This window comes from Pteropus vampyrus, unplaced genomic scaffold, assembly GCF_000151845.1.
Source record: "Pteropus vampyrus isolate Shadow unplaced genomic scaffold, Pvam_2.0 Scaffold260, whole genome shotgun sequence".
Classification (NCBI taxonomy): domain Eukaryota; kingdom Metazoa; phylum Chordata; class Mammalia; order Chiroptera; family Pteropodidae; genus Pteropus; species Pteropus vampyrus.
In genome coordinates, this window is record NW_011889041.1 from 1,856,453 (window position 1) to 1,877,271 (window position 20,819).

At 32.6% G+C, this 20,819-nt stretch overlaps 1 protein-coding gene across 1 annotated transcript in view; it reads right to left on the minus strand.

Moving 5' to 3' along the window:
• Positions 1 to 20,819, minus strand: part of HCRTR2 (hypocretin receptor 2) — a 123,196-nt gene that overhangs the window by 11,891 nt on the left and 90,486 nt on the right. The window contains exons 3-4 of the mRNA XM_011375020.2: positions 18,457 to 18,700; positions 11,924 to 12,039 (exon numbers count right to left, since the gene is read on the minus strand). Of these exons, the coding sequence (XP_011373322.1) occupies positions 11,924 to 12,039; positions 18,457 to 18,700 (360 nt within the window). The remainder of the gene's footprint in view (positions 1 to 11,923; positions 12,040 to 18,456; positions 18,701 to 20,819) is intronic.

The window sequence follows — 20,819 nt, forward strand, 5'->3', positions numbered from 1 at the left end:
TTTTTTTCATTATAGTTCACATACAATATTATATTGGTTTAAGGTGTAAAGCACAGTGATTAGACATTTATATGTGATCGCCCCAATAAATTCAATACCCATTTGACACCATGCATAGTTATTATAGTACTACTGACTATATTCTCCATGCTATATTCTACATCCCCATGACTATTTTGGAACTATCAATTTGTACTTCTTAATCCTCTCCCCTGTCACTCACCCTCCCACTCCCTAGTGAGACAACCATCAAAATGCAGTTTCTATGAGATCGTTTCTGTTGTTTGTTTGTTATCTTGTTCTCTAGCTTCCACATATGATATTTGTCTTTCTCTGTCTAACTTATTCCGCTCAGCACAATACCCTCTAGGTCCATCCATGTTGTTGCATAAGAAAAGAAAAGATTATATTCTTTTTTATGGCTGAGTAATATTCCATTTTATATGCGTGTGTGTGTGTGTGCGTGTGTGTGTGTATACACATCTCACCTCTTATCAATTAATAAACACCCAAGATGCCTCCAATGTCTGGCTACTGTAAATAATGCTGCAATGAACATATCGATTCACATGTCCCTTTGAAGTAATGTTTTGAGTTTCTACAGATAAATACCCAGAAGTGAGATAATTGAGTCCTTCTTTGTCTCTTGTTATAGCCTTGGTTTTAAAGGCTATTTTGTCTGGTATAAGTACTGCTACCCTAGATATTTTTTCTTTTCATTTTCATGAAACATCTTTTTTATTCCTTTACTTTCAGTCTGTGTGTGTCTTTTGATCTGAAGTGAGTCTTTTATAGGCAGCATATGTAAGGGTCTTGTTATCCATTCAGCCACTCTATCTTTTGATTGGAGCTTTAATTCATTTACATTTAAAGTGATTGTTGATAGATATGTAGTTATTGCCATTTTATTATTCATATTTTTTATTTCTTTTTTCTTCTTCCTCTTAAATAAGGCCCTCCAACATTTCCTATAATACTAGCTTGTGATGATGAATTCCTTTAGCTTTTTCTTGTCTGGGAATCTCTTTATTTATCCTTGGATTCTAAATTACAGCTTTGTTGGCTAAAGTCATTTCGGTTGTAGGTCCTTAATTTTCATCACTTTGAATATTTCATTCCAATCCCTTCTGGCTTGCAAAGTTTCCGTTGAGAAATCAGCTGACAGTCTTATGGGAACTCCTTTGTAGGTAACTAACTGGTTTTTTCTTGCTGCTTTTAAGATTCTCTCATTATATTTAACATTTGGCATTTTAAGTATGCTGTGTCATTGCGTAGGCTTCTTTGGGTTCATCTTGTTTGGGACTCTGCACTTCCTGGGTTTGTATGTTTATTTCCTTCACTAGGTTAGGGAAGATTTTAGTCATTATTTCTTGAAATAGGTTTTCAGTTTCTTGCTCTCTCTCTTCTCCTTCTGGCAACCCTATGATGAAAATGTTGGTATGCTTGATGTTCTCAGAGGACCCTCAAACTATCCTCATTTTTCAGATTAATTTTTCTTGCAGCTATTCCGATTGGGAGTTTTCTGCTACCTTATCTTCTAAATCACTGATTCAATCCTCTGCTTCATCTAATTTACTGTTAATTCCTCCTAAGGTATTCTTTATTTTAGTTATTGTATTCTTCAGTTCTGACTAGTTCTTTTCTATGTTTTCTATCTCTACTTTTGTTTTCTATCTCTTTGTTAAAGTTCTCAGTGAGTTCATCCACTCTTCCCCTAAGTTCATTGAGCATCCTTATAACAAGTGTTTTGAACTCTGCATCTGCTAGATTGCTTGTCTCTATTTTGTTTAGTTCCTTTTCTGTAGCTTTATTCTGTTCTTCCATTTGAGATATATTTCTTTGTCTTCCCATTTTGGCTGCCTACTTGTGTTTGTTTCTATGTATTAGATAGGGCTGCTTTGTCTCCCATTCTTAGTAGAGTAACCTTCTGTAGTTGGTGTGATGTGGGTCCCAGTGGCACAGTCTTCCCTGGTCACCGGAGCCATGTGCTCCAAGTAGGTTCTTCGTATGAGTTGTGTGTGCCCTCCTGTTGCACTTGAGCCTTGGTTGCTATTTGTTCTTCAGTGGGAGAGACTGCCATATTAACTGGACACTACCTCTGACTTCTTGACAAGTTTTGTTTTTTGTTTTTTGTTTTTTTACCCTGGCACTGCTCTTTCAGAGTTTAGATATACATACTAAGTTTTATGATGAGGATCATAACTATTTTCTTTGCTCCAGCTCTTGACTTTATCTCACAGTAAACAGCTCTACTTTCAAATACTACAAATAGCTCTTATAGACTACAGCTGCTCTCCCTGATCCACTCACCACCACCCACTGACCCATGCCTCTTGTCTCTTGTCAGTTCCCAGATCTGTTGTCTCTCAACATTATTTTCCATCATATGGTCAATTAGCTCGTTTTTCTTCTCCTCCTCCTCCTCCTGCTCCTTTTTTTTTTTTTTTTTTTGGTAGAAATTGGTTTCCCCTCTTTTCTGGGATCCAATATATGGTTTTCACAGAATAGTTCCTCATGTGCTTCTGAACTTCTTTGAAAGGACCTTAAAATTTATAGTCACAAAGAATCTTTGAATAGGTCCCATTATATACTTTCATTACATCAAAATGTCAAATTGTGTGTTTAGCTTATTCTCCTTCCCTACAGTTTCAGTAGAAGAATTTTCTAAAAAAATTTTTCCATCTTTATTTTTTTATTTTTAAAAACATCATTTTTTCTTTTTTAAAAACAGATTTTTTGAGATATAATTTACATGCCATAAATTCATTCTTTAAAGGGATATAATTAAGTGGCTTTTTCGTATATTTACAGAGTTGTGCAATTATCACATCGCTATCTAATTCCAGAACATTTAAATCACCGCAAAATAAAACTTCAAACCCATTAGCATTCACTCTCCACTGCCCCATTCTACCTCCTCTGACAACTACAAATCTTTCTGGCACTACGAATTTGCCTATACACTACATTTTTTTCATGTAAATAGTCTAGAATAATATGTGGTCTTTTGTGTCTTTTTTTTTTTCAGTTAACAATGTTTTCAAGTTTCATCTATGTTGAAGGATATATAAATACTTCATTTATTTTTATAGCTAAAAAATGGTATGTATATACCACAGTTATTTTATCCATTCATAAATTGATAAATATTTAGTTTACTTTTTCATTTTTGCTATTATGTATAACGCTGCTGTAAACATCCATATTTAAGTTTTTTTGTGTAGACATTTTCAATTCTCTTGGGTATATACGTGGAGATCAAATTGGTGGGTAACATGGTAATCATCTGCTTAAGATTTTGAGAAACTGCCAAACTGTTTTTCAGAGTTACGTATCATCATGGGTCTATTGAGATGATCATGCGATATTTGTCTTTTATTTATTATTTATTTGTTTGTTTATTTGTTTGTTTATTTAATTGAATAAATGACTTAATTTTTTTTTTCCCGTCTACCTAACACATGATGATTTTCATGTGTTAAATCTATGTTGCATTGCTGAGCAAAATTACAGTTTGGTCATCATGTATAACCATTTTTATATATTAAATTTGGTTTGCTAGTAGTTTGTTGAGTATATTAACACCTATATTCATAAGTATATCAATCTATAGTTTTTTTGTAATGTCTTTGTCTGGTTTTAATAACAATGTAATTGTTACCTCATGTTCCCTTCTCTTCTATACTTTGGAAGAATTTGTGAAAGTTTGGTATTAATTTTTCTCTAAACATTTGGTAGAATTCAATATTGAAGTTCTCTAGGCTTTTCTCTGTGGAAAGTTTCTTCATTACTACTGTAGTAGGTTTATTCAGATATTTCTAATTCTCTTTCAATTTTAGAGGTTTGTGTCTTTTTACAATCTTATCCATTTCTTCTATTATTTAATTTGTTGGCATACAATGGTTCATAGTATCACCCTATTCCCTTGCTTTTTAAAAAACTTCTGTAATGTCTATCGTTATTTCTCTCTTTCACTTTTGATTTTAGTAATCTGAATTTTCTGTTTTCTTGGCTAATTTAAGTATCAAGTTCTGTTTTTGAGTTTGAGAAATAAATGTTTGTCATTATCTCTGATCTTATAAAAGGACCAACTTTCAGTTTTATTGACTTTATTGTTTTCTTTTACTTTATTTACACTCTAATCTCTATTATTTCCTTCCTACTATTTGCTTTGATTTTTAATATTTTTTCTATTTCTAATTTCTTATGGTAGAATGTTATGTTATTGATTTGAGACCTTTTTTCTTTTTGAATATAGCTATTTAGAGCTGTCAATTTTTCTCCAACTGCTTCTTTACTGCATTTCATAAGTTTTGATATACCGTTTTCACTTTCATTCAAAATATTTCTAACTTATCTTGTGATTTCTTCTTTTATCTATTGGTTATTTAAAAGTGTAATGTTTAATTTCCATATATTTGTGAATTTCCTAATTTTATTTCTAAGATTAATTTCCAGTATAATTCCATTGGAGTGGGAGAATGTACTTTATTATAATTTCAATCATTTTAAGTGTTTTTAAGCTTGCTTTGTGGTCTAGCATATGATCTGGCCAGGAGAAGATTTTATGTGTACCTGGGATGAATGTCCATTTTCCTGTTTTTGACTGAGTGTTTTATAGATATCTGTAGGTCTAGTTGTTTGATAGTTTTGTTCATATATTTTATTTCCTGTTATCTTCTGCCTAGTTTTTCTACCTATTACTGAAAGAGGAGTATTAGAACTTTAAACTATTATTGTTGAATTGTCTATCTTTAATTCTGTTAGTTTTTGCTTTGTGTATTGTGGATTTCAGTCGGTAAGTGCAGATATATATATTATTTCTATTTTGTTCCTCCATTCCTCCATTGCTACTTTATTTTGTGTTAAGAAGATTTTTTTTTGGTAAATCATTTTAATTATCTTGTTTCTTTCCATACAATTAAAAATTCAAACAATCTATTTAGATTAATGCCAAGTTTTTTAAAATCAACTTTTTATCTTAAATCTACATAACAAAATTTACAACTGTAACCGGTTTTTAATAGCTAAGACTTTTTTAAAAATTATTTTTCAGTTACAGTTGACATACAGTATTATTAGTTTTAGATGTATAACATAGTAATTAGACATTTATATACCTTATGAAGTGATTACTTCAATAAGTCTACTCCAATAAGTTTACTCCAATAAGTCTACTCCAATAAGATCTACTCCAATAAGTCTACTACACATCTGACACCAATAGGTTATTACAATATTATTTACTGCATTCCCTATGCTGTACCTTACAGCTTCATGACTATTTTTATAACTGGCAGTTTGTACTTAATCTCTTTCAACTTTTTCCCTAATCCCTCTGGCAACCATCTGGCAACCATCAATTTGTTCTCTATCTGTGAGTTTGTTTCTGTTTTGTTTGTTCATTTATTTTGTTTTCTAGATACCCCTGACATTAATCTTAGCAAAATTTTTTGGACATGTCTCCCAGGACAAAGCCAACAATAGTGAAAATAAATAAAGGGTACTTCATCAAAATAAAAATGTTTTGCACCACAAAGGAAGCCATCAACAACAAAAGGCAACCTACTAAATGGGAGAAGATATTTGCAAATGAAATATCTGATAAGAGATTAGTATTCAAAATATATAAAGAGCTCATATGGCCTAACATAAAATAAAGAAAGAAAGAAAGAAAGAGAGAAAGAAAGAAAGAAAGAAAGAGAGAAAGAAAGAATTAATAACTGATGAAAAAATGAGCAGAGGATCTGAAAAGACATTTCTCCATAGAGGACATACAGATGGCTAACAGACATATGAAAAGATGCTCAACAACACTAATCATCAGGGAATGCAAACCAAAACAATTAGATACTTCCTCACACCTGTTAGAATGGCTATCATAAATAAATCAACAAATAACAAGTGCTCGTGAGAATGTGTGCAAAAGAGAATCCTCATTCATTGTAAATTGGATTATAAATTGGTGTAGCCACTATAAAAAAAAAAAAAAACAGTCTGAAAGTTCCTCAAAAATTAAAAATAGAACTATCTTATGACCCAGCAATTCTACTTCTGGTATTTATCCAAAGAAATCCAAAACATTAATTTAAAAAGCACCTCTATGTTTACTGATGCATTATTTACAATAAACAAGATATGGAAACAACCTAACTGTCCATCAATAGATAAATGGATAAGAATATTACTCAGACATTAAAAAGAATAAAATCTAGCCATTTGTGACAATATAGATAAATCTAGAGGGACAGTATTATGCTAAGTGAAATAAGTCAGACAGTAAAATAGATTAATGCCAACTTAATTTTGACAGTATGCAAAAACTTTCCTCCAATATAGTATTGTTCCTTCCTCTTGCCTTTGAATTACATCTTTATAAGCTGAATCTTCAGTTTTATAATCATTGCTTCACATTACTGTCTTTTAAGTCAAATAGAAGAAAAAAATAATTACAAATGAAAATACATTTTTATTCTCTCTTATATTTACCTACGTAGTTACCTTTACTGATGCTCTTTGTTTCTATGTGTGGACTTGAGTTACTGCCTTTTGATTCTGCCTCTGTAATCACAATTTTCTATCTATTTTCTCATACTAGACTGACTTGTCATCACCTAATATTAAGTTCTCTTAGAAGACTGCTGAACAATAAAGATCATTAGAGGAGGCTGTGATAAAAGCTGAGACAGGGAAGGTCTTTCAAAGTTGGAAAAAACTTGGAAAGTTGAAATTTAGTTTCATACTCAAATATCTACCAAAGTTCACCCCCAGCTCCTCACATAGTACAAGATACATAGTAGTTGCTTAATAAATATTTGTGGAATGAATTAACATGAGTTCACATGACGATTAAGATTAAAATGTTGAATTATATGAGAGCTAGAACTGGAAAGAATGCTGACAGGTACGCACAGGGTCAAGTAAACTAAGAATAAGCAGGTCTTAAAAAGAAGAGTTTTAGAGAAGAGTCTGTAGGATTTCAAGACTGAGTGAATTCTCAGAATCACACTGTCAAAGAGGTGATTTAAGTTGTTGATTAAAGGAAAGCATTGGATAATTCTTTTATTGGGGCATAAAGTTCTTGGGAAAGTCAGACAAGGACACACACTTTGCTCACTAATTACCTTATACTTACTAACTCCAAAATATTCAACAGATTCCATGCATCTTTGTAAAATGAGCAAACAGGACAAGGCCTCCATTCGATGGCTCACTTGATTTAGCCCATGGCACACATAATGCCTTGGAATTCTGTTTCTAGACATTAAGAGTTGGAAATTGAGAGTTGCTCAAGCAGAATTTTACAAAATCACCCATTTGGGGTTAATTTACTTTATTGTGGCTGCTAAAGCAAACTCAGCTGAACTTGCCATTTTCTATTTCAATATGTTTTGTAAATGTTTTTAGCTTCACAGCCAAGACATTTTACTGCAAATCTTTTGATTCATATGGCTCATACTAACCAGGACAATTATTCAAAGGAATGTGTATTATTTCTAAACTTGTAATACAATTTTGAACTTCTTTTAGAGTTTGGGAGATAAAGAACCATAAGCTTAAATAACAAGGAAGTAAATTTGTTGGGGTTTGGTAGTTATATAATTATTCAACAAAATTTTTTCGAATACTTCATTGTGCAAGGTACAACGTTAAGAGTTGGGGATACAATGATGAATACTAAAGATTCAAGTAGCACCAAGGAGTTTTAAATTTATGTCAATCTGTAAATAAATGAAAATAGCAAATATAAGAATCTATTATATGTAATGCATACTAACCAGTAAAAATATAAAACTGGTAAATGCTCTTAAGACTGAACATTCCTAGTCTAAATCTAAAATAATTTTTATTCCTAATGCCCATTAAATGCTTTTTCTCCAAGAAATTTTTCAAATTCTAATTTTCCTCTGAACTTTTTTTTCTGAGTGACCAGGCAATGGATTCTCCTTGTCCTCTTCTATCTAAACCTTGTAAGCACTTTCTCCTATCCTTTTACTCAACTTTTTCTTATAAAATATTTATTGAGAAACTGATATGAGCTAAGCATGTACTAAATGGAAGTATACAAAATGAAGGCAAGAATGTACTGTCTTCAACTTAATAGAGTAGAGGAGATAGACAAATAAAAATTCATGATAGTGTTATTTAAAAGTGCTAAAAAAAGAGATCTATTTATGAAAGTAGTGAGTTCTGGTCAAGATGGTGGAGTAGGTAGATGCTGTGCTTGCCACCTCTGACAGCCACATCAAAATTACAACTAACTTGCAGAACAATCATCACTGAGAATCACCTTAAGTCCAGCTGAACAGAAATCCTATAACTAAAGACATACAGAAGAAGCACAAAGACTGGTAGAAGAGGAGAGAATTGGAATAGTCTGGTCTCACACCCATGAGTAGTAGTAAAAAATCAGGAGAAATAGGAGTAGAGGTCCCCTTGAGGAGTGAGGGGTCCAACTCCACACCGGGTTTCCCAGCTCAGGGCTCCAGTGCCAGGAAGAGAAGTCTCCACAAACTCTGGCTGTGAAAACCAGTGGAGATTGTGGCTGAGTGAGATGAAGGGATGCTGGAGTCCTAAGTATTCCTCTTAAAAGGCTTGTATGTGAACTTACTTGCTGACAGACTCACTGGCTCTGAGCTCCAGCCGTGGAGCAGCAGCTTGAAAGGCACCAGGAACATATGGGGAGGAACTGGCTTCAGGGCGAGGGCAGGAGGGGCAGCTTTCTCCCAGATAGGAATGCTGGTGAAATCCATTGTTTCTCTGTGGAATCCTTCCCTCTCCAAGTGTGCAGGCCTAGGTACTGCCATATCTGAGTCTCCATCAACATGGCTAACACTGGTCGCCCTGCCCTGATGATGCTCTGAAACCCTGCCCCACTCAGCTTGCAGGCCCACTGAAGCCACTTCCAGTGGCTTTTGCATACAAACAACCTATCTTGGCTCATGCTGTGAATTTTCTTAAAATCTATCAAAAATTCACAAACCCCAAATAAGCAGCATCTGGCCTTGGTGTGCCCTGTACCTCTTGCTGAGCAGCCCCAAGCCCAGCACTGGTAAAGCTGGCCTTTGCTCAAGGGCTGGCCTTTCCTAGGCACCTCTAAGCCCAGCACAAGTAGCAACCATCTGCAGATAACTTTGTAGCTCATACCAAGTAGCCCTAGGCCAGGCACAGGCTGCAGCTGAACTTGGCCTAAAACAGAGGTCCTCCAAAGAGGTGCCAGAACCAACACACCTTCTGGCCAGCTTCAGACCACATCATACTACCCAACCACCTCTACAAAAGACACACCCAAAGAGAAGACTAGGAAGGCACCAGAGCCCTATAAAGCAAATCCTATTCTATAGGGTCAGCCCCTACACAACAGCTCCTCCACAATTGTCATGGACAGTCTTCACAACCAATCAGCCTGAGAGTCAGTTATTCTCATTGATGTGGAAACAGCACTCAAGGCTCAACTACAACAGGAGGGTACATACAATCCACACAAGGGACACACCTGGAGCACCTGGCTCGTGACCAAGGAGAGCATGCCACTGGGCTGCACAGGCCACCTACTACATAAAGTCACTTTACTAAGACCAGGAGACACAGCAGCTCTACCTAACACAGAAAAACTTCATAAGTTATATAAATGTCTAATCACTGTGTTGTACACCCGAAACTAATATAATATTGTATATCAACTGTAATTGAAAAATTAAAAAATATATAAAATATATAAAAAAGAAAGTAGTCACATATACCAACTGAACATATGCTTATTATTTTAGAAATAAAAGCAGAATTAGTTGAACATCTGAATAACAGCATATATTATGAAAGTATTTTATTTAATGAATACTTACTATGCTCGAGGCACTTGAATTAATTAATCTAACTAACCTCACTGTCATGTAGATGCTATTCGACCCCACTTTAAATATGATAAAAGACTAAGAAATTTAAATAATTGGCGAAATTCAATAGTTGTTGAATCTGGACCTAAATTCATACAGTCTGGACCTTGAGTATATGTTTTTGACTTCTCTGTACTATATCACTTCCAATTATTCACTCTCCAGCTTATAAGAAGATCCCCACTGACCTTGGCTTTCGGTATCTCTTTGTGAGAAAAGAATACTTCCCTTCTTTATGGTCAAGCTTAACAACATATCTTGTTTTGACCAATGAAATGTGAAGAGACATAACATATGCCAGTTCAAAGCAGAAATTTTAAGAGACATTACATATTTCTTCAAACTTTCTTGCCCTTTCCTTCAGTTCCAGAATGGCATGTTCCAGAAAGTGCTGTTCCTTCAGACTGAGTTTTGGAATCAGAGGACAAGTGAAGCAGAGCCACAACTCATCCTCACCATTGAGTTGGAACTTGAGTGAGATAAACTGTTGATAGAAACTACATATTTTGTGGTTTTATTTTTTTCACAGCTGACTAACCTAGCAAAAATTGACTAGTATGATAATAGTCACCAAATACCAAATACCAAATACCCAAAAATACATGAATTGACTTCATGGCTATATCAGAGTGTTAAGGATACTATCATTAGGATGTGGAAAATCACCACTTACCTTTTACAATGGTACACATTTGTTACCATACAGCCTGGACCTTGAGTAGTCACACATACCAAAACTATTGGGGAACAGAGTGCTAATAAGTATTGGTTCTGGCTGCATTTATAAAGTCATGAAAGAAATTATTTCTTTGAAAAAATAGAGGAAAAGAAAAAAAATTGAAATTATGGGACATATAGGATTGAAAAATGTAACTGTTGATCATATCCAACCAGTAAAAGATGGTCTTAAAAACTGCTTTGAGTAACACAGGTTGAAGAAGACCCAAATTAAAATTCATCCTCAGGAAAAAAAAAAGTTTTATGAAATTCTTTTAATCAATTAAAATGACCCAATAAATTTTTTAATTGGATAAAATACATCAGAACAAACAGACTAAGGGCATGGCTTTCCACAAGCCTGGTAAGCTCAAAGTACGGGCAGTAACTTGAGAGAGAGAGAAAGAAAGAGAGAGCATGCACAAGAAAGAGGAAGAGAGAGAAGAAAGATACATCTGTAAGTAACGTGGCATTTTAAGATAGAATTAACAAGTAAAAGACTGAGCTATACTCTTAGTCTGTACCTTTATAAACCACTACATGTGTTGGTTGGTGATTTCCTACAAATCATCATGATTCAACTTAAAATTACCTGCTCTGAATTAGATCCTCCTCCACTAAGCCTTCTTCTGATTCCCTGTGCTTATATTTATTATGGTGATTTTCACTCTGGATCTGACTCTTCCCCTCCTATAGACTATGAATTAATCAGTGACATAGACTGGAGCTTTTAGCTTTTAATCAGACATGCAGGCAAAAAGAAATATGGTAAATATTTGGTGAATGAACAACTGCATGAATGAATACATTCACTGACAGAGCAGAATTATCTAACAAATTCCATTATTCACAAATCAGAACTATAGCTTCTAAAATTCTAAATTTTGCTTGGTTCTTCTACTGTTATTAAAAAAAAAAATCTTTGAAGTTGGAGATTTAACTCATAAAATAAAATGTATTACATTAATTTCATCAAAAATATAATGTTCTTTACTTATAGTCTCAGGAATCTTTAAAAGAAGTTTATTTCTTATTTCTTATAAAAAGTAAAATTTGTATTATTAGTTCTAGACAAAAATTGTCAATTAATCACAGATATTTAAAACTTAAAGTTATTGAGGCAGTTCATAAAATACATTCCCTAAATATCACCCTAAAAAATGCCAAATCATATTGCATAGTCAGAGCTTCATTATTTTAGAAGAATACACAATCCTTTGCTAAGCATAATTGTTGGTTCAATCCACTCTGAAATTTTGTTTTTAAGTACTTCCTAAGAAAAACAGAAGAAAATTATTTGAAATGCATACCTGTCGGCACCAGAGTTTACGAAATATTTGCAGATAGGCCAATATCATAAGACACAGTGGTGCCATGTATGTCACCAGAAAGAAACAGATGTGATACATCTTGGGGTAAATTTCACCTGGAATGAAAGTCAAAATAATAATATCTTATAATTCATAGATTTTTTTAAAAGGTAACTTTGTCAATGTTTTGTCTTCAGAGTACACATTTGCCTACATTTACCTTCTATACGCATTCACTGGCACATATATACACAAAAGCGAAAAATAATTTATAATATTTACATTTGCTCGTATATATTTATATACACATACTAAATGTGAAATTTTAATTTCATTTAATGTACACAGAGAGGAATAATTAGCCGTTTCTTAACTTGTACTGCCACAATCTATCCAAAGTCAAGTGTTCATTTATTAAAAAGTCTTTTTTGTCTTAATTAAATGTGGCCACTTAATGAAAATTAATTTGGATTGTCCTCTACTTGCATTTATAAGAAGGGACATGATTCATTCAAAACTAATTACTAATACTTTATTTAAAATTAAAAGAGCATGTAAACTCAGTTGATTCTTTCTCATTAAAATACGTTTCCTGAGAAATGGGAAGCTGTTTTCAGTTGTACCTTCAAATGTGGAAAAAAATTCAAAAAAATAAATATAGCAAACATTTGATAATGATTCTTTTTGTTGACTTACTAGAACATATACAAAATTATTCTTTAAGTATGTTGTATATGTATGTATATATGTATGTATGCATTCATTTTTAATAAAAATGAGATTTTTAGGGCTTTTTTACAGTTAATTTTTAAACCAATATGGGTATTTTTTTAAATATCTATCTCACTAGGCATAAGCACCTCTAGGATTATAGTCATTTCTTATTTATCTTTAATTCTATGTACACAAGTGATAGCTATCATAAATTAAACATTTATTAAAGATCAATTAATCAATTAATAAATGGCTTAACATTGATTTTTTTGAGATTTTCTAAAATATATTCATTACTAAGTTTTTAAATGCTTTAAATCAGCGGTCCTCAACAGTTTTGGAACCAGGGACAGATGTTCCTATAAGAATCTAATGTCTGATGATCTGAGGCGGAGCTGAGGCAGTGATGTTGATACTGGGGAGTGGCTGCAAATACAAATGAAGATTCACTTCCTTGCCCACCACTCACCTCCTGCTGTTCGGCCTGATTCCTAACAGGTCATGGACTGGTTCTGGTCCATGTCCCTGGGATTGAGGACCTCTACTTTAAATAATATATTAAATCGTATTTTAATATATTACAGTGATCCAACTACTTTTAAATGTAAAACAGAAAACAGAAAATATCCTACATGAATTTCATGAATATTAAATGCAATAATTAAATATAATTCCAACTAAATACTAACAAAACAAAGGGGTTTTTTTCACTTCTAAAAATTACATTCATTATTTTGACTTTGATACTGGCAATGGGGTTGGTTTCATACTATCATTGATAGTTAACGCTATCACCTCCATGCATTTTATTATTTTCGTTACTTCAGAAAGGGCATATAGAAACATGAATTTGTGTTATGTAATCAAATGTGGTAAGGACAATTTATAGTCAGGATTAACTAACAATAATTGTGATGATGACCCCATAATGATAATGTTGATTGAACAATCATTCATTTAATTCTTATTGAATATATTTTAAACATATCTGTGGGTTGAATACTCTCTACTTTCTCAATTCCATAGCCTTATCTTTTAGAGTTGGTCAAGTTTAATATTCTCCTTATTCTTCCTTCTTAAACTGTCTTCTTTCTCTGATAGATGTTTTTCTCCACCTTAATCTTCAGAGGAGACAGCAGGGTGCATGTGCTGCTAGGTCTAAGAGACTTATTCGAGGTGTCATTTTTAGCTTCTCTGTGGCCCAAGTGGCTCACACCTAGCTCATCAGTTTCTAACTTCCTTTCAAGCTTATCCTGTAAAACAGGCCAGTTACATAAAAAGTGATAGAAACCAAGCAGCCTGACTGGAGGAATAACAAACAGCCTTTCCCTTTGAAGTGAGCAGAATTTGGTGAGCCGATTTCAAAGAAACTGAAGAGTGACTTCAGCACTTTCCAGGCACCAAAGTGGCTTTGAACTTTTATTTGTTTTGAAGGTGTCGCATGAGCTTCCCACATAAAAAAATACATCTTTGAAGCTTACATACCTGTGAATCCTTGATGTCTGCATCAGACTAAATTGAGTAAGTAGAGGAAGGTAGATTTGGATAGGTAATTTTTTTTTTTAATACAGCTATGGATACCTTCACTGTGATAACCGTTTAGTGTTTAAAACATGAGAAAGGAAGCTCATTCAGCAGTCAGCAGTCAGCATATTTATAAAGAATTGGAAAAATATGTAATTGGCTTGTAAATTCATATTATGATGATGAACACCCACACAGAGAAAAGTTGATCAAGCAAAATTACACTTTCAGGCTAAGATAGATTGTTTCAATAAAAAGATTTTTATAGATAATTAGAGAAATATCATAATCTTAAATTCCTCATTTCATGTTTAGAGTCTAAGCTAATCGAAAACCTAGAAATACCATTGAAATTTTAATTTGTAAATGTTGAAACTATCTTTGAAGTCTCTCTGTACTTGATGTGCCATGTCTTCAATAAATTTCAAAGCATTCGTATATAACCTAGAATGTAGCTACATGAAATTTGTTCCACTTAAAGATTACCTAAATTAGAAAATAGCATTTTGAAGATTGACAACCATTAAAAATTGGTGTCTCCCCTCAACTGATGAATAGGCATATCTGAATAAATTCTTGCATATATACCAACCAACAAATAAGGATCTTTAGGCTTTGAAATCAGAGATTAAAGAATAATATCATATATTAGACAGACAACACTTAATTTCTCTCAGATGAGTTAAGGTCTATTATTGAGCCAATATGTTAATCTAATTATCTAAAAACTTCATGTTACACCTGTGAGGGACTTAATGAACAAGTAATTTCCCAAATATTTAATTTAGATTGTCTTTTCAAAGTTTATGGACTCATTAAAGTTTACCTGAATCTTTAATATATTTTATTATATTCTCCCTAAAATATTTTCAATAAATATTCCTATTAATACACATACACACATATTTATATACTTTCAAAATCTAATAGTAGGCCAGATGCCATAATTAATTTGGCTGTAAAGAGGGAATCCATTTTTTTTTCAGACCACTGAAGAACAATTTGGCAATAAAATCCAAGAGGAGAGAGATTATGAATTTCCAGTATCCAAAACAATGTTTGACAAATAGTACATGCTCATTAAATGTTGGATGAATAAACAGACAATTATATCTGTGATTTAGTGCAAAAAGAAAGTTAACTTTCCTTTCAATAGGATCCATCCTGTGAAACTGCATTTATAAACCACGTAATCAAGAAAGTATGGATATAACTATAGAAAAATTTTTTAATTTTACAAGAATGAATTGATATGACTGAAACAAATAATAAACATATTTAATATTATTTAAATAAATATTCATATATTTTATTTTTTCCTGAGTGTCAAGTGTGCCTGCCAAAATTTATGGTTTATAGAGGAAGGTGGATTTGGATAGGTAATTTTTTTTTAAATACAGCTATGGATACCTTCGCTGTGATAATAGTTTGGTGTTTAAAACACATTTTCTAATATGCATCAAGCCACAGGCAAAGATGAATATAATAAGTTGTAGAAATAATTTATCTGTAGAATAGTACATCTTTCTAGTACTATTTTCAGTAAGACAGAGTTTTCAGTTATTTTGCACCATGAATGAGACAGCATTTTCAAGAATTTCCCAAATGTAATATGATAGTTATGAATCAAGTGATCATATTGTTTACCGGCTTTTTCCATACTGTAATCTTGGTTATAAGATGCTTATGATATCACGATCTGCTTTTTATAACTACATTATTGACTTAGGATACAGAGAAGAAACATGGTTCATGAATTAAACTCAAAGAAAAGATATTTCACAACAAATTTTTTTTTAAATCAGGCTAAATGGTATTTAGACTCTAAAGATGTTTAAACTTTAGGGAGCTCACACTATAAGATATAATTTTCTATGATGACTTTGGGTCATGATTATCACACATGTGTCCAAGTTTTAACAATTTACGTTGAAAATGAACTTATAAATAGCCTAAATTAATAAAGCTCGTGTTATATAAAAATTATTACAATAAGTAAATGTCTAATAAGCAAAATGATAAGAACCTTCTTTGAATTCTTTCTATTCTTCTTGAAAACATTAAGTGATTAACAATTTTATTTAATATTTAAAAAGTTAATTTCATAGATCTTATTGTTTCATTTTGAAGATGATGAAATTCAATTTGGTATCACTTAATTTTAGCCTTTAAGTAATTATGGGCTAATGTAAAATCATTTTTAAATAGTTTTCCTAAATGGCTTCTAAAGGCTGAGTTTAGATTTGAGGATATTAAACAACAGTTGCTTTCTTTTTTTTTTTTTTTGAAAATGTCTCTGCAAGAGTTAGATAATAAAAATTCTTGAGATTGAAATGAGTTTTACCTATTTATTGCTCAAAGGTGATTAGAAAATGATGTGGCTATTTATTTAAACATAATTACTGACAAGATTCCCTAGCCTTGTAAATTTTTTGTTAATTGGAATTATGCTACTCGATTATTCAGGGCAACATTAAAAAAAAAGAAAAGTTTATAAAAGCAGCCTACAGAATTATGTGAAACTAATTACCAAAATATTTTAGATAAATCATTACTGACACATATTGGCTAATAAGCGGATATTTTACCTAATTACTATCCAACTTTTGAGTTGGAAGCTTAGATTTAAATGTACTTGTTTGCTTCATAATATTGAGCCAATAATTTATGACTCAGTTTTATCATGAATTAACTAAAGAATTCTAACCAAGAGAACTTTAGACTATTTTCCAAATATAACTCATTATAAACCAATTACATAAGAGACATGTCACAATTGGTCCTCAACCTGCCTTCTTTCCAAATACAATTCATTAGACGGCATACCCCTACATTCCAGAAACTACCAGTTCGGACCCTTCTCCTTTCTTCTTCAAGTGATGGTGCCCATTTTGTGGATTTTCTTGCTTTCAGAAACACCCTTTTCCTTCTCCCCTGTCTGAAGAAATTCTGCTTTTCTTTAATGCTTTGCCAAATATTAGCACTTCCTCTGTAAACTTTTGTCCAAAATACGCTTTTGTCCAAGGCACATTTCACACTCAGAAAAAAAGGTAAAGCTCAGCAGCAACAACAACAACAATAACAACAACAAAATTTTAGTATTTGGGGTAATAGAAAAAGTGAATTATGAAACTTTAGTTATTATAGGTCTCTGGATAACGTATAGAAAAATCCCAGTGTGTGCCTAATTTTGCAGTTACTGACATTTTTTCTTTTTGGTGTTCCAATAAAAGTATCAGGGTAGGGATTAACATAAATTCAAAGATTTAAACACTTAAAGATATCAGGTTCATAACCAATCCCTTGAGTGCACTGTGTTTTTTTTTTTTTATTTGATACATTTTCTAATATGCATAAATGCATAGCTTTCAAATAAACTAAGGCTTTCCTAATGTTTAAATTCCCTAATTATGAGCCATTATGACATTCTTATCCAGAAGAGAACAGATGGTTTTCTTCAAATTTCATGCAATAAATTTGTAACTTGTGCATGCTATGTTGAAATGCAGGATTATTTTATTTTCTGTCATTCTTTGCTATGTTCAGATTTGTGCCATCACCAGGCATAGCTAGAAGTGTTTCCACTGTTACAGAAAAACCTAAAAGACTGTCACTAAGTGTTTTGAATCAAAGGATATAAGACCTCCAAATTTCTGCTTGTTTTAAATTTAACTACTATATATATCATATGGGAAAACAAAAAGGTCTCATAATATAATTCTCAAATTACATAATAATTATGCCAGCGATCAAGTTTATCATTTAATATGTTATGAACAGAGAAAATTTAGATAATTTGACTCAGAGAGTAGCATAGATCCAAATACTCAATTTCATTTATATTTGCAAATAGGATATGGTTTTAAAATAAAAAATTCAAGTTTTATTTGTAGCCCATTAGGGATGTTGACACTTGAGGCAATATAACACTATATCACCTTATAAAATGCTAATTATTCCAGAATGCATACTCAGATTCATGTCAATGAGTCCTTTTTGTTGTAGAGAATTTAAGAAAAATTAATATAACCAGATCTAAATTCTGGAATAAGCTCCTCCTTTCATCCCCTATTTGAAAGCTAGATAATAATACATAGCATTTCTCAAAAACCAAAATAGGTGGAGTTATTCTGTAAAACTATTTTGGGTTTCAACTTGGTTTGCATGGTATTGCAAAACTATATTAACAAATGCCAATGAAATGTACAAGGCCAGCTTTACAATGGCTAGGCAAATCAAAAGTTCAGTTTGCAACTATAATATAAATATCAGCTTGTGGGCCATAGTTTACTTACCGCCCCAGCGCTCATCGCACACTGTAAAGAGGGTGGTTTTATTGGCTAAGCCAGGGAGCATGGTGCTGCACTCCATGACAATGGCCTGAGGAATCATTATAATGCAAGAGACAATCCAGATGATAACAATGCTGTTCCGGGCCCGCTTGGCTGTGCTCTTAAACATCAAAGGGTGACAGATTGCATACCATCGATCCAAGGCAATACAGCTCAGTGTGAGGACGGATACAGACACTGACACGGTCTAGAGAAAAAAGGACATCATAAAAGAGAAGCATCAGGTATTAAATGTATCACTTTTAATGTTTTTACCTTATTAAAAAGTAGTCGCAAAAGATACCATATTCAAAGTTGCCAAAAAACTTTTCATGCAGTACTTTCTATTTAAAAAAAACTGCCAAAAATAATATTAAAAATATATTAGGGAAAAAAAACATATTTCCTATTAAAGATGAAAAAAGTGCACTGAAAATATTGTAACTTTTTTTATGCTAAACATTTTAATTTATAATCTGGCATTCCTTGAATAATTACACTCATTATTTTGTTTTGAAATTTTTTCATTGATAGGAAAAATCATATCCTCAAATGGGAAAAAAATATATGCGTAGTCTGAATTGGAACACTCTATAGAGAGTAATATGACTTGTCTTTCTTTTAAATTATCAAATAGAAATTTGATTGCAGTCGCATTTAATTAGCGCTTTTGAATTATGGGTATCTCATTTCTTATTTTCAAACAACAAAGGCTATTTGGATATCAGTTCCTTTCCAGCATGTTGCACCCAAAGAAAGTCATGATTTATGTTAAAAGAGAATTCTGTATATTGATCTCCTTATTATAGTTTGCTCATAGCAGGTATAAGCAACTGAACTCTAAAATTCAAATAGGCTCACCTAGTCCAAATTTCTATAAAATTAATAGCACCACAAATGATACTTAAACTTGGAAATTTAAGAAAATAGTAAGAAAATGTGTTAAGCATGCCTACACTTACATGATCAGTTTATGCAATTATATTTAATGTATTTTCCTATACTAAATGAACCATTGCTTCTGATATCACTCTCAAAATCCCATCTTTAAAACTAAGCCTCATTCTTTTTTTTCTGTTATTTTTTTATTAAAACTTCTATTTTTTTTCTCAGTACTGGTAATACGATTATTTTGTTTATTTATTATCTGTCTTCTCTATTTGAGCAAAGCTCTATAGCAGGAAAAATTGCTACTCTATTTTTTTTTCCCCCCTCACAATGTGTCCCCAGTATCTGGCACAGTGTTTTATATACTTAACAAATATATTTTGAATTAATGAATAGTTGTAAGCCTCAATCTAAGGTAATAGATGTGAATCATTTTTCTCTTTTTTCTTTCCTAGTTGTAGTGATCCCGTAATATGGAGAAGGGCAGGTATCTCTGCTTCTTACATCAGGACCTTCCTTATTGATGCATTGACTATTAGGGCATATGAATAAAGGAGATCTAAGAGCCAGCAAAGCACAGGAGAAATGACTCTGGGTTAAGAATAAGGATCACCTATCTATTATCACTCTTCCACCAGCTAGCTAGCTGTGCAATGTTGAGTCACTCACTTTCCAGGTTCAGTACTAATGTGTAGTTGTTGTTATTTTTTTCTGTTAAATGAGTAACATTGCAGAATAAGATTATTGCCGTTGTGATTTGATTCTGGAAAGGCAGCAGAGTGTCATTGAAATCAATGAGGCAACCTGGTTTTTTGGTCATAAATCCCATCTCACTTGATAAATATGTGATCTCGGGTAAGTTACTTAAAGTCTTTATGACTCAGTTTTCTCATCTGTAAAATTGCATGATACTAATACTCAACCATGGAATTGTAGGGAGAGTCAGTTGAGATGTAAAAAGCCTAGTCCTATGTTAGCATATAAATGTGTGTTTGTTGTTACTTATTATGTTTGTGGCAATGATAATGATGATTATACTATTAGTTTTCTTTTCCATTTTCAACTTGAGAATTCTAGCTTTTAATTGGAACTGACCACTTTTCAGTAAAGAATAGTCATAGAAATTACAAGCAAAGTCATGAACTATGTTAAATTCTTGAAGGTTAATTTCACTTTAAATATAACTTAAAGAGCTCAACTTTATCAGAGTAGGCTTAGACTGGTTGATGAGTCCTGGGAATTCCTTGGCATTACCTTAAAGTACGTTCAAGTCTCTTTTCCAAAACAATCCCCTTCTCTTCCCAATCTCCATTACTTCCCTGCAAATATGCCAAGCACCTGAGGCTCCTCGATACTATTGTAAACTTGGGAATAGAATTGTGACAGTCTAGATCTGCACAGTTGACCTTTCATAGTTGTTGGGCCAGGGCTACCTTTAT